Source organism: Pseudorasbora parva, chromosome 16, assembly GCF_024679245.1.
Source record: "Pseudorasbora parva isolate DD20220531a chromosome 16, ASM2467924v1, whole genome shotgun sequence".
Classification (NCBI taxonomy): domain Eukaryota; kingdom Metazoa; phylum Chordata; class Actinopteri; order Cypriniformes; family Gobionidae; genus Pseudorasbora; species Pseudorasbora parva.
Window position 1 is genome coordinate 10,163,446 of NC_090187.1, and position 15,589 is coordinate 10,179,034.

Here is a 15,589-nt window from a genome sequence, read left to right on the forward strand (position 1 = left end):
TTGGCTTAAAAATGTAATGTAAAAATGTTACCCAATGGTTGGGTTTGTCCATATCTGACCCAAATTTAGATAAAAATAACCCAGCATTTTTTCTAGAGTGCATTTAAAAGATTTTGAAAGTGCTGGTGATATCCAAAAATGATTTGATCCAAAACTTAATTTATAAATGGTATTTCAGATAAAACTCCTGCTGGAGTGTGCCGTTTTCTTATGAAAATTTGTCTTGGAAGGTTTGGTTGGTTTCTTGTCTATTCTGGCAACTTCTATTAGTTAAATAAAGTCGGAGCAGTGAATTTGGCTTGGGTTTTTGGGGAAATGACTGCTCCAACCAAAATTAGTCTTCTTCTTTAAAGATGACCCATTTCAAACGTCTGCTTTCTTATCAGATTATGGTTTAAGTGAATGAGACATATAAGTAGATTTTCATATGGCTGGAATTTGGAATGGAATCCTCAATGAGACCAGAATAAACTCCAGCTCCCCAGGGAATGTACACTTAAATGTCAAGGATGCCATTAGGTCTCAGTTAGTCAGAATAGAAAAACAAAACAAGCTCAAACTCTTTTTTTTACATTCTCTTATAAACATTATAAATGATTATATTTTCTTTTCATTGCATTCACACCCAATATGAATAAAAATGTGAATATGATACTTACGATAATCCCGGACATGTATCCTGTGATGCTGACACTCTCAGTGCGTGTGCTGGTGTAGATACCCATCACAACAATGAGCAAAGACAGACTCAACATGCCTGAAACCAGCAACTGAGCCTTTCTCCTCCTCATCCTCATTGCATCTAGCAGCAACACAGTGAGACAGAAAGTTAAATGGAAGAGAATTATAGGAGTCAGCTCATTTTATGAATGATTACAAATCAACAACACACCGTTTAGTTTTCTATCTTTACTGACAAACTCAGTAGACATAATAAATCATTCTCCCCCACAGGGGAAAATTTGGTTATTTATTGTGGCTTCACATATTTATGTATTGCCAACTGCCAATTAACTTTGATAAATGATCTCTCAGCGACTCCACTGTGTAAAACGTTTCGAAAATATTAAACAATTCGTGACGAACTGTGACGTGTATGACAAGCTTTTTAATATCAACCTTTAAATATTTGGTGGTTCTACAATCAAACTTAATGTAAATGTAGTTTACAGTATGTCAAAACATGTCAATATAGTTTATAGCATGTCAAAATATTTTAAAGTTTATAGCAAATGCTTTCTATAATTGAAGCACTACAAAACATTTCTTCAAATTAGGTCTCACTTTATATAATTTATTAAATACAGCCTTGTTAGATGCTTAGTATAATCATATCCTCTATGATGATGTCAGACAAATGAAAACATTTTCAGAAAGACAAAGACCCTTGAGACAATTATTAATGACAGGGACATTTGATTGTCTATTGATTTTTTTAAGGGACAATCAACCGTAAAAAATAATTCGTTCCATTTTACCTGAGGTCTCACTTACTTTACCTGAGCTGAAGCCAATAAAATGTCAATATTATCAAACGTGATATTGCAGAAATAATCTATTAACGTTCACAATAAACGATAAAATACTTTCCGGAAAAAAAGGCAAATACAAATATTTATTTTTCATATTTATTTAAAGTAAAAATCTAACTAAAATAAAATAAAACGGTGCCATCGGACAAAACCAGATTAAAACAAACAAAAGAAAATGGATGCTACTTTATAATCGTCTATTTACATGTAGGCTAATTTAATAAAATCATTTTTAAAGCAAGTGAAGTTAGGTTTGGAGACTATTTCATTTTATGAATGTGACACTTCCTCATTAATATTAACAATTGTATGAATTGTGCCCTATCTTTCTCAATCACATGATGATTGAAGTGTATTAGTAGCTATCCCCTCACACTTACCTGCAGCAGCGTGTGGAGGAGCGGCGCCGCGCAGGGTTGTCTCCTGTGAGTTTGTCATCTCTCCTCCTCGTGAATGTTTATAATCCACACGATCTCACTCAACGGTATAAATCCGGACTGTGCGCGCCAACGCGATTGCTCGAGCTTTTATACACGTGCCCGCGCCCTCCGGGGGATTCAGGGTCGTAAAATTGGAGCCTGAACAAAGTGGACAAGTTTAACTGAAACTCGTTTTTCCTGGTAACGTTAGTTAGTGTTAAGTGACATTATATATCAGAATATATCGTGCAGAATATATTGACTATACTTGGGGGCTAGTAGCCTAACACAATTTATGAGACAAAAAAAGGCAAAAGTGTCCATTGTGTTGGCCAATAGAGGGGATTTTTCCCCACCCTGTGCTTCAGTTTTCCATCTCTCAAATAAGCTTAGATATTTCAATGTCATGTGCTGTAAAAATGTAAAGATCATAGAGCAATATGTCACCCTATGCAAATGGTCAGCTGATCACGTGATACATTTCAATACCTTTAATCTCTGAATAATTTCCAGCTTTTCAAATGGAAAGTGTTGTTGAGAAACCCAGGACTGTGATTGTTATAGCCTATTACTTATTGTATCAACTTACATTTTAGTCCACAGAATATATGAAATATTATAAGATATAATTAATGGAAAGAGGCCAATGTGTTATCTTTTCTTTTTGTGGACCTTTTCTTTTTTCGAACCAATTCCTGCAGTTATACTATACTATACACACACACACACACACACACACACACACACACACACACACACACACACACACACACACACACACACACACACACACACACACACACACACACACACACACACACACACACACACACACACACACACACACACAAATTTCCTTTTTTCTATTTTTACAGAAAAAATCTGTAAAATATTAATTAAACTTATGTAAAAATCAAGACATTTCCTCTTAAAAAACGGAAATTTGATGTAATATCAAAATACAAGCAATTCCCGTAAATTTAGGTCAGGTTTCTGGCCTGTCGCTGAGAAACACGGAGTTGGAGCTCCCTCCAAAGATTCTCTATTGGGTTTAGGTCTGGAGACTGGCTAGGCCACACCAAAACCTTGATATCCTTCTTACAGAGTCACTCCTTGGTTATCCTGGCTGTGTGCTTCGGGTCATTGTCATGTTGGAAGACCCAGCCTTGACCCATCTTTAATTCTCTTACGGAGGGAAGGAGATTGTTCCCCAAAATCTTGCAATATATGGCCCCGGTCATCCTCTCCTTAATACAGTGCACAGTCTCCCTGTCCCATGTGCATAAAAACACCCTAAATCATACACTGCATGAAAAAAGGTGTATCCGGACCCGTATACTCCTGTATACACTGCTGAAATTCGGAAGAATCCAGGAGTATACTGGCCGGATAGGTCAAATTCCATGGATCAGTATATATCCGCATACATCCGGAATGATACCAAATCGGATGTATGTTGTGGCCGTATACTTCCATGCTACAGCCATTTGTTGCCATGGCAAGTAATCCCATCAGGTTTTTTCAGGAGACATTTTCACACCTCTGAGCAGCTTTGCCTCCCAGCCCCTATTGGCCTTTCAACTCAAACTGGATTGGTTGTTCTTTTAAAACCACTCCCAAAACCCAAACTGCTATTGGAGGACAGGGCACATTGAAAACCCAGTAAAGTGATTTTATTGGTTACTTTTAAAACTTAGCCCACCCAAGGCCTTATAGCTTAGTGATTTGATTGGTTATAGGTCAGCTATGCAGATACTGCTCATACACCATAAACCCCACCCCCCTCTCCCCCCAAAGGAAAAATACACGCAAAAAACAATTTAGGAAAATATGGAATATTTATTAAGGTACATAAAACATTACCAAGAGCATTTTAAACAAGCAAAATAATAGAATGGAGAAACAAAAACAAGTGAACAAAATGTATTTAAAAGGGATGAAAATGTAAAGAACAAAAAAAAAAAATACAAAAATAAAGGCATTTAAAAGGAACAAATAAACAATATAAATATAACTATATAAAATAAACATAAGTTAAAATGAAAGGGTAAAAAAGGCATGAAAAATAAAAGTAACGCAACATATTTAAAAGTTGGCGATATAAAGAAATAAATACAGTGTATCTAAAATGTATGTGCAAAAGGCCATGTTCAAGTTCAAATTAGTTCAACATCATAGTTTTACAGTTATCTGCATAAGTGTTTCGTCCGCCGAGTGGGAGGAGCTTAGTCGGAGGTCTCGCGAATCCTGTGAAAAATAACGTGAGATCAGATGTGCGGCAATGGAGGAAAAGGAAGAAATGCAGTGCGTGTTATCCCTGTAAATAAACGAAGCCAAACGGATTAAAGTCATATGGATCATAGAGCCCTCAGATGTTGAGCAGTTTGGTATTTGCAGATGTGATGGGCGGTCAATGTTGAGTGATTGCTCCGATGGTCGGTGGAATTTATGGTGAATGAATACCATTAAGTGCGTCATTGCAGACTAACCACACGTTTATGTTTATCCAGCTGACCATGCTATATCTCACACCCATCACGTGCTCTGAACACCGCTGAACAGAAAGCTACAGGCCTCACTAATATCACTGCACATTAAACCTATCCGGACCAGAGAAGGTATACTTGCGTGTAACCGCCGGTTTGCGTTTGATGTCATCTCCTATGGGGATCACCGTTGAGGATATCAACACCCTCCTTCCATTAAGTGGACTTTTCTGGAACACTTGAGACTTTCTAAGATTGTTTACACTTATCCACCACAGCACTGCCTGATATCATAATATCATTGTATATTTGAATCAAAGCTCACTGTTATATTGTTGATTTATTTCCGTAGGCCTACGGTGTTTTATTCATTTGCATTTGTGACATTGTGAGAAAATAATTCACTCCTTTATTTACCAATCAATACATTGAGTGAATCTGATCCATGTCTCTGGCGTCTTTGTTCCTCTCCTAGTCACTGGGCATCTATTGAATACATAATTCTCTAAGGTGATTTGGAACCGTAATAGTAATCAGTGCATTCTGCAGTACATTTAATGGTCCTTCGAGCCGGAGCCTATAACCACTTTAGCGATGATGTCCAGAACTAGTGAGGGAGCTATAGAACCAGAGGTTGTACGCTCACGTAGAATAACAAGACGGCCATCACATCTGCATGACTATGAAGTTAGCTATCCTCAGAAACAAATTGCATTTGCAGATGAGCAGTCTGACATGCTCGCTTGTATGCGTGAATTGAGGGAGGAAAACAGGCGGATGAGGCAAGACATGCAACGCATATCTGATATGATTGTTAACTCTCCTGTGTTAGCTTCCCAGGTTTCATTATCTGAGCAACAGCTTCTGAGTGAAGGAGCCGAGTTGTCATCTACACCAAAGTCTACTAGTATGCAGAACCCTAACCAGACAGAACATACTCCTTTGGTGCCACCTAGAGATGAATCCCTCCTTACAGTTCGCAGTCCTAAGAGAGATCTCATTGAGGAGCTTACAGACAGTCTAAAGAGAGCAGGCCGACTTAGTGATAGTCCGCCCAGTTCAGGTATGTCGACCCCCTCATATAATGATCCCCATAATAGTAAGAGTGACTTGCCAAGATACGACCTTCATCAAGATGTTAATGTTCCTCTGAGGCAACCTCGTTCTGCAGATCTTCGGCATCATTATCCAGAAGACCCACTCTTGTTGCGGTCCAGTATGCCGTCTCATGATGCTTATTGTCAGCCAACCACAGACCCTTACCATCGCCGTTCTCAGAAGGATGTCTTCGTGGATCATGTCGATCATTTGCCAGTCAACTGGAGGCAAGAGTACAGTCACGATAATGGACAGTTACGCACTCCTGACCGTTCTTACCACTCACTGAGACACTCTGAGCTTCATCGGCCATTGCATCCGCCGCCAATGCAATATAGAGGGCCGACTCCTACAATCCCAGATTTCATTCGGGATGATCCCCGGGAATTTGCCCGGCTTAAGCTTGCGTTAAACAACGTTCTTCCTGAAGATGCTTCTGAGTCCTTCAAGTTCCAAATACTTATGGACCACCTTAAGTTAGAAGATGCTTTACTTGTCGCTGACTCTTATAGTCACAGCCGTACTCCATTCAGTGACACTTTGAGAGCACTTACTGATATGTATGGGCAGCCACATCAATTGGCACTGCAAAGGATCACTAATCTGATGGATGGGCCAAATATCAGAAGCGGGGATGTGAAGACTTTCAAGGCATTTGCCCTTCGTGTCCGAGCACTGGTTGGAATGTTAACCCAGTTAGGCAGCACAGGTTGGACCGAGCTGAAATGTGGCTCACATGTTTCTCGTCTCTTAGCTAAGTTGCCATACGACCTAAGAGCTAACTTTAAGAGATTCATTAACCCTCTTCAGACCCCAATTCCAACGCTGCTTGACTTCTCAGACTGGCTGGAATATGAGGTTCGTGTCCAGGTAGAAGGAGCTCAATATGGGACCTATCCTGATCACGACAAACACAGTGCTCGCAAAGACAAGCGAACTGGCTTTGTGCCCCGAAAGCTGACGACAGTTCTACATGGCAGAGAGCTGAAAGTAGGATCCGTAGAGAACCCAAAGACTGGATACATGGACTCAGAAAGGCCACAGGAGAAGCATAAAAAGTACTGTCCGTTCTGTGACACACTTCAGCACTACATGAATCAGTGCTCCAACTTCAAACTCTTAACTAAGGAGCAGATTGAGAGTTGGATCAGAACAGGACATAGATGTTGGCGCTGCGGACGAGGGCATTCCTCGTCTAAATGCACCTTAAAGGCGAAGTGTAAGCAATGTGACCGTAGGCATCTTGATGTTCTGCATGAAGTCAATACCATCACAGAAATGATGAGCAAAGGGAATAACAGAACATCTGAGAAAACCACAAGCCCAGTAAGCCCTGCTTCTCAAACCCTGTATTTGGATCGACCTAGTAGTGGCAAGCAAGTGCTACTGAAGTTGAGTCGGGTAATCATTCGGAATGGTGATAAATCATTAGAAACCTACGCTGTGCTAGACGACGGATCTGAGCGAACTATCTTGTTGAATGAAGCCGCTCGACGTCTAGGCCTTCAAGGTGAAATCGAAGACCTGGCTCTGCGCACAGTGAGACAGGAAGTCCACAACATTCATGGAAGATCTGTTTCCTTCTCCATAGCACCTGTTTCACACCCTGACAGATCCTATCCGGTCAAGGGTGCATTCACAGCAAAGGAGCTCGCGTTGGTTCAGCATACTTATCCCATTTCTGACTTGCAACGAAGATACCACCATCTCCGTGACTTACCTTTGCAAGACATCCACGAAGCACAGCCCTTGGTACTTATTGGATCGGATTATCCTCACTTGATAACGCCTGTAGAGCCAGTGAGATTGGGTCCCCCTGGAGGGCCTGCAGCAGTTCATACCAAGCTCGGCTGGTCTTTGCAGGGTCCATCCAGTTTCCTTAAGCCTCACTTGCAGTCTCAAGAATGTTTATTCATTTCTTGTGTGTCTCCTCAAACAGAGCTATTTCGTCAAGTCGAAAAACTTTGGCAGCTGGATACTCTTCCATACCAATCTGAGAAAGTAGTCAGTCGATCTCGCCAAGATGCAGAAGCTATTCGCCTCTTAGAGGAGAAAACTATCAGGATTGATGTGGATGGTGTCAAAAGGTACGCTACGCCTCTACTCTGGAAAGAGTCACCGCCTCCTCTGAATGCACCCAAAGAAGCAGTCATGGCCCTGTTACGCAGCACAGAGCGGAGACTAGCTAGACAGCCCAGTATGGCTACGGCATATGAATCCGAGATTCAGAAACTGTTGGAGGCTGGTTACATCACACCGCTGACATCTGCAGATTGTGATCCGCATTCCAAGTCGTGGTACATACCACATCATATGGTTCATCACAATGCAAAGAACCGTATTGTCTTCAATTGTTCTTTCGAGTACCAAGGTCAGTCTTTGAATGAGCATCTCATGCCCGGTCCTACCTTAAGTGCCAGCTTGTTGGGAGTTCTCCTCCGCTTTCGAGAACATCCCGTGGCCATCTGCAGTGATGTGAAGGGTATGTTCCATCAAGTCTGTCTCCTTGATGAAGATAAACCATTCCTTCGTTTTCTGTGGCGTCATGGCAAGACAGCTGAACCGCCATTAGTGTACCAGTGGCAAGTTCTGCCATTTGCCACGGCGTGTAGCCCCTGTTGTGCTACCTACGCACTTCAGTCTCATGCAAAGATGGATCTCGAACCTACAGATGAAGTACGTCAAACGGTTGAGCGTAGCTTCTACGTCGACAATTGCCTCAAAAGTGTCCCAACGGAAGCTCAAGCAGTACAGCTGGTCCACCGATTGCAGAGCCATCTTATGGAAGGTGGATTTGAATTGAGGCAATGGGCCAGTAATATCCCTGCGGTTATTTACCACCTTCCAGCAGAGTTAAAGTCTAAGAGTGGTGAGATCTTGCTCCTACAAGAAATGGCTAACCCTCAGGAGAATGCCCTCGGATTGACATGGCAATGTAAATCAGACACGTTGGTATACAAACCCTACAGAAGAGAGGAGGGTGAAATTACAATGCGGAACATCTATCGCACCTTAGCCAAGCTTTATGACCCCCTTGGATATCTCATCCCATATACCACAAGAGCCAAAATTGTTGTGCAGTCATTGTGGGACAAGAAACGAGAGTGGGATGATCCAAATCTACCATCAGGTCTATTAACCATTTGGCATCAGTGGGAGAGTGAGCTCCCACAATTGACTCAGACACATCTGCCAAGATGTTACAGTGCCAGCCTTCAGTCTCCTATCAGGAGCCGAAGTGTCCATGTATTTTGTGATGCTTCCGAAAAAGCGTACGGCTCAGTAGCATACCTGTGCTCTGAAGATGAACAGGGTAACAAGCAAGTTGCCTTCATGGCTGCAAGGTCACGGGTCGCTCCAAGGAAACAGATCTCCATCGCTCGTTTGGAGCTATGTGCTGCATTAACCGGAGCTCAGTTAGGAGACGTTTTGAAGAAAGAGCTGACTGTAGATGTCCACCAATTCGTGTATTGGTCCGACTCAACTACAGTTCTTACCTGGCTGCAGTCTGATTCGTGCAGATACAGAGTGTTCGTAGGAGTTAGAGTCACCGAAATTCAGGAGCTGTCTGACCCTGGAGCTTGGCGGTATGTTGATTCAGCAGCCAATCCTGCTGATGATATCACACGAGGATTGTCATTGGCCCAGTTAGCTGAAGAGACACGATGGAAACAAGGGCCATCCTTCTTGATGCAGTCTAGTAACTGTTGGCCTAAGGCACCGGAACAACAAGCCCCTGAAGAAGTTCATGAACTAAAGAAATCTGTGTTTTGCGGATCGTTGATTGAGAACAAACTACAAATTGAACCCGATCCCTGTCAATTCAGAAGCTATCCTGAGTTACTAGAAGCTACAACACGATCCCTTCATGGGGCGGCTGACGACACAGATTCGCCGAGTGCAGATGTGTTTCAGAAGGCAGAGTTGTTTATCCTTAGACAATGCCAGATGCATGACTTTCCAGAAGAATTTGCTTTGCTCAAGGGAGGTAAAGACATTTCTGCACATAGCAGACTCCTTAAGCTTGCTCCTGAGTACGACAAAGAACTGGATCTGATTAGAGTTGGAGGACGACTACGTAGGTGCCAGGGATTGAGTAATGCAGTTCTACACCCTATAGTTTTGTCGCCAAACCATCCTGTAGTAAAGCTCCTAATTAAGCATTACGATGACCAATTGCACCACCCGGGAGCAGGCAGGGTGTATGCTGAGCTGCGACGCAGGTTCTGGATTCTGCGAGGAAGAGAGGCGATTAGAAGACATCAGCATCACTGTCTTGACTGTAACAAGTGGCGAGGCAAACCAATGATTCCTAGAATGTCAGACTTACCACCATCAAGTCTGAGGCTTTTCAAACCTCCCTTTTACTCCACTGGAGTAGATTGTTTTGGACCACTGATAGTGAAGGTGGGCCGCCGCAATGAGAAAAGGTGGGGTATCGTATACAAGTGCCTCACTACACGAGCTGTGCATCTTGATTTGTTGGATCACATGGATGGAGATTCATTCCTGCTGTCTCTTAGGCGTTTCATTGCCCGAAGAGGAAAACCCTACGAGCTTCTCTCCGATCAGGGTACTAATTTCCGAGGGGGATCCAAGGAGCTAGAGGACACTTTCTCACAGATACAGCCCAGCCTCAGAGACCAGCTAGCCAAAGAACAAATCAGATTCCGGTTTAATCCACCCAGTGCACCTCATTTCGGCGGTTCGTGGGAAAGGGAAGTGAGGTCTGTGAAGACAGCCTTAAGAACCACCCTAGGTGCTCAGACAGTTACAGAGGAGGTATTGAGAACGATCCTGATTGAGGTTGAGAACATCCTTAATTCTAGACCTTTGGGTTATGTCTCTAGTGACATAGCAGATCCAGACCCAGTAACGCCAAATTCCTTGCTGATGGGGCGGCCTGACTCCTCCTTGCCCCAGGTTGTTTATTCAGACCCTGAAATACTCAGTAGAAAAAGATGGAGACATAGTCAGGTTCTGAGTGACCATTTCTGGAAGCATTTCATTCATGACTTCCTACCGACACTGCAGTCAAGGCAGAAATGGCACAGAGAGAAAGAGAATATTGCAGTTGGCACTGTAGTACTCATTGTGGATGAACAGATTCCTAGAGCGCTCTGGAGAGTAGGCACAGTCTCTTCTGTCATCCATAGTTCAGATGGGAGAGTCAGAACAGCAGTGGTCAAAGTAAAGGATCAAACGTATACTAGGCCAGTAGCAAAGTTGATTGAGCTGCCATCGTTACCCCCTGACACAGATTGTTCATCATAGATACTGATGGCAAATTTGCATACCAAATTTGGGGGCGGCTGTGCAAAAGGCCATGTTCAAGTTCAAATTAGTTCAACATAATAGTTTTACAGTTATCTGCATAAGTGTTTCGTCCGCCGAGTGGGAGGAGCTTAGTCGGAGGTCTCGCGAATCCTGTGAAAAATAACGTGAGATCAGATGTGCGGCAATGGAGGAAAAGGAAGAAATGCAGTGCGTGTTATCCCTGTAAATAAACGAAGCCAAACGGATTAAAGTCATATGGATCATAGAGCCCTCAGATGTTGAGCAGTTTGGTATTTGCAGATGTGATGGGCGGTCAATGTTGAGTGATTGCTCCGATGGTCGGTGGAATTTATGGTGAATGAATACCATTAAGTGCGTCATTGCAGACTAACCACACGTTTATGTTTATCCAGCTGACCATGCTATATCTCACACCCATCACGTGCTCTGAACACCGCTGAACAGAAAGCTACAGGCCTCACTAATATCACTGCACATTAAACCTATCCGGACCAGAGAAGGTATACTTGCGTGTAACCGCCGGTTTGCGTTTGATGTCATCTCCTATGGGGATCACCGTTGAGGATATCAACACCCTCCTTCCATTAAGTGGACTTTTCTGGAACACTTGAGACTTTCTAAGATTGTTTACACTTATCCACCACAGCACTGCCTGATATCATAATATCATTGTATATTTGAATCAAAGCTCACTGTTATATTGTTGATTTATTTCCGTAGGCCTACGGTGTTTTATTCATTTGCATTTGTGACATTGTGAGAAAATAATTCACTCCTTTATTTACCAATCAATACATTGAGTGAATCTGATCCATGTCTCTGGCGTCTTTGTTCCTCTCCTAGTCACTGGGCATCTATTGAATACATAATTCTCTAAGGTGATTTGGAACCGTAATAGTAATCAGTGCATTCTGCAGTACAATGTAACATTATAAAATTAGAACCAGAATGTTAAAAAAAGGTTATATAATATACATAAATGTTCTAAGTAAAGAATAAAAATAAGTGGAAAAAAAAAAACTCCCAAAGAGCATTGTAAACATATATTATAAAATGAATGGGGAAAAAAAAAAGTGAGCAAATTCTATTTAAAGGACGGCGATGTAAAGGAATAAAAGAAAAAAATGCATATAATATATGTTCTAAGTAAACAATATATATAAGTGGAAACATTTCCAAAGAGCCTTGTAAAAATACATTATAATGATGCACTGGTGATGTGACGTGTAGCATGGGTCAGCCTCTAGTCTGGTTCGTAGCACTTGGCAGAGCGCAGACGACCGTAGTTCTGTTTGGTGGAGACCTCACCATCCACACTGGCCTTCCATCAACAGCATCATCTTCATCAGACATTTGCTCTATTGTTGCGGTCTCTCACAGGTCTCTTTCTGCGTTAGCTTGTACAACCTTGGACCTGGTCTCCAGCAACTGCAAAACATGACAGTAATTTAACCACTAAAACACAGACTGTGTTTACATGTGCAACAATAATGCAACTATGTATTCTAAGAGTAAGGTCTTAATCGCAGGAAGGTGCTCACATGACAAGCAGAACTCTTCACTCCAGTTTACATGCAATTTGCATTATTCACTAATGAGTATGGTTATGTCACACTCAGATTTGATCAAAGTATTGGGTTTAATGTATAAGTTTAATCACAATATTGACAAAATCAATCTCCTAAAGAGAAAATAAATGCTTAGCAAGTGTCTTAACTTACCCTTCACTTTCTTTGACGGTTCTTTGCCATGTTCTTCATAGTGTGTCTCTTTTTGGGCCTTTTCAGGCTGAGCCACAGAATACTTCCTCCGTGGTGTCTCAATATGTCTTGCAACCTGCTAAATAAATCATGAATAATTGTAATACCAATAAAAGTAAGCAAAACAAAGCACACATGGTAAATATTAATATAAAATTACTTTAAAAAAGTAATACAATCTTTAAGATGACCTTTTACACATTCAGGGTCAGCATCTGTAAAAGTTGTACTTAATTCTTCAAAGGAAAATGGTCAAAGCGAGGTTGTGTGATGATTATTCTGGGGGGAAAAGTTGCAGTTATAATTAATGAAATTCAGTTTTGGCATTTCAAATCCATATGACGTTAGAAGTAGGTTAACCTAACATTTACAGTATACAATAAGCAGTCTTACCCAGTCTGTGGATCGTATTTGTGCGGGCTGTTCTCTGAATTGTGGAGGCACCTTACAGATTCCTGTAAAGTTTGAAATTAAAATGCGTTTAAACGGATTCACAATCTGCAAGAACCACAATATTTTCAAGTTTGAATAAGATGGCCATCAAAGTAACCGCTGGAGACAAAACACATAACGCTATAAGGCTAACGTTAATTGTAAGCCAACTTTGGTTTACAGGCACATTATATAACAATAACTGAACTTACCTCACGTTACGTGCCCTTTTAAATCTTTTCTCAGTGTTGTTAGGCTCTTCCTGAAAGTTGGTCCGTGCTGCTCATACTTTTGCTCGAGAGAATAAAGACGCTGGAGAGCCTCTTGGAGAAGATCAGCCCGTTCATGCTGTGCAGATATTAAAGTAGTAAGCTGACGAGATATAGCATTCTGGCCGGAGATCAGCTGCTTCATCAAGGCATTCACAGTAACTGGGCTTGAGCTTGAGGCTGCTTGTCCTCCTTTGTTCAGTGGAGTAGAAAAACTAAGGTTCCTTTTACTCTCCATATTAAATCTGTCGAAAATGATCGATTCCAAATCTAAACCAAACACCACAAAAAAACAACAATCCGTTCTCTGTCCTTCCGGAAACAATGCGGAGGTTTCAACTTTCGCGCGCATGAAACAATACACTACTATTGGGTGCGCCTCCGTCCCCACCTTTACTGTGAGTGGTTGATTTCAAACCTCAAAACGCCCCCTCTTTGGCGCGTGTTGTTTGCTTGCTAATGACCACTCAAACCACGCCCTCGGTATGACGCGTCGCAGGTGTATCTTTAATTTGGTGCAAAAATATAATGCTGGACATAATTATCTATCAACATGGAAGGACAACCACCTGTTGATAATAATACGAGAAAGAGAGCTCGGCGGTTTTGCGACCACTGCAACGAGAATGTTTCACATGCATATTTTTATCTTCACAAAAAAAAAGTTTTTTTTCACAATGGAGCGATTACAGCTGAGACAAATCACAACACAGAGCTGGAAGTGAGTGCATGTGATGAACTTCATCCAGACGAAATGAGACCTGTGGACTGGGAAGATGCTGGTATTCATTTGGGTAAGTTACTGAACATTTTTTTTAATGTAAAACCAAATGACAAGTAAAATAAGATGGTGATCATCAGCATTTGTTTTATATATTTACTGATGTCGTGCAACATTACACTGATGTTCATGATCTGCTTTGGTTAGAGTTGACACACAATAGTGATTTGCTTGTTTTCAGAATGTAGTAAGTTTGTGTTTTTTCCAGTATAGGCATATGTCTTGTTAATACATTGTAACTTTTATTTATTACAAATTTGGTCATAGCTGTATTTGCTGAACATTTAAATCATGAATGATGGGCCATTCATAACAATAACTAAAGTTATTTGGATAAACTATTACGAATGGTCCATTAACATTTCTATGGCCCATCATGACCTGTACACATGATGTACTGTAACGTGCATGATATGTGATTCTAAGGGATTTTAGTAAAATGCTGCTAGCTTTAAGATAATGCTAGACAAATGCATAGCTCCAGCCATTAATCAATTGGTGTTGTGATGTTTCACTGTTTAAACTAAATCTTTGTATTTAGCTTGTGTATGTAAATTTGTGTGTAGCTAAAATCATTGTATTGTTCTTTAATTGTTACAGAGGACATTGGAGACCAATAGCAAGTTGATTTCTGCATATTTGAAGAAACCAAGCATTTACATGAGAACCAAGATTCAGCAGATCTGAAGGCAAGGCTCCTTACATTTAAATTGATGCACACAGACACATGTGTATTGTTACACTTCTATTAATTTTTTCTAAAAAAAAACCTCTAACAAATGTCTTTTTTTTTTTGAAGAAGAAGAAGAAGAAGAAGAAGAAGAACGCAATGAGCTGCTCAGGCTTTCCTTGGAGCTCAGTGAAACGTCTTCAGATGATGACCGTGACCATGAAGAGCAACATGTCTTTACAGATGGTCAGCACAGTGAACATTTGGATTTTAAAGATGACAAACCTGAAGAAGATAATGACAATAGAGACAGCTCTGCTTTATTACTTGTAAAGCTATTAGCAATAATGCTTTTAACCTGGCAAGCATTGTTCAACATTTCAGACAATGCCATCACTGCACTGCTGCTATGCCTCAGACAACTGATGGCTCATTGGAAATATTCTCAGTGTTGATTGGTGTCTCCTGGGTTTGCCACTGTGGCCTTTGGCTTACTCGGTTGGGGACACACAAACTATAACACTAAATTTATGATCTAAGTTATTCAACTAAATATACAAATAAAATGAATTAATTAGGTCTTATTTAATTCTATAAACTATAATATTGATCTGCCAACATTGTTGACCCTACAGCCAACTAAAATTTTTTTAAAGTCTCGTTTGACACTGTGAAGTTACTTTGAAACAATCGTCTTTGTAAAAGCGCTATATAAATAAAGTTGATTGATTGATGCAATTTGCTGGTATGATTCCCAAGACTTTATATTAACTAAGAAAATACACCAGTACGACAACTTCACTGAATATGCTGTCTGTCCAAAAAGATGATAAGCTTCAATGGC

General features: G+C 41.0%; 1 protein-coding gene and 1 long non-coding RNA gene across 2 annotated transcripts in view; both read right to left on the reverse strand.

Moving 5' to 3' along the window:
• Positions 1 to 2,025, reverse strand: part of LOC137043206 (transmembrane protein 255B) — a 51,277-nt gene extending 49,252 nt beyond the window's left edge. Inside the window, exons 1-2 of the mRNA XM_067419392.1 lie at positions 1,913 to 2,025; positions 660 to 802 (exon numbers count right to left, since the gene is read on the reverse strand). Of these exons, the coding sequence (XP_067275493.1) occupies positions 660 to 802; positions 1,913 to 1,970 (201 nt within the window). The 5' untranslated portion in view covers positions 1,971 to 2,025. The remainder of the gene's footprint in view (positions 1 to 659; positions 803 to 1,912) is intronic.
• Positions 2,026 to 11,902: 9,877 nt separating this feature from the next.
• LOC137042959 (uncharacterized) lies at positions 11,903 to 12,925 on the reverse strand. Its single transcript, XR_010898398.1, has 3 exons — positions 12,785 to 12,925; positions 12,555 to 12,672; positions 11,903 to 12,261 (listed from the first exon to the last, which is right to left on the reverse strand). It is a non-coding gene; the product is annotated as an uncharacterized lncRNA (long non-coding RNA).
• Positions 12,926 to 15,589: the final 2,664 nt, after the last annotated feature.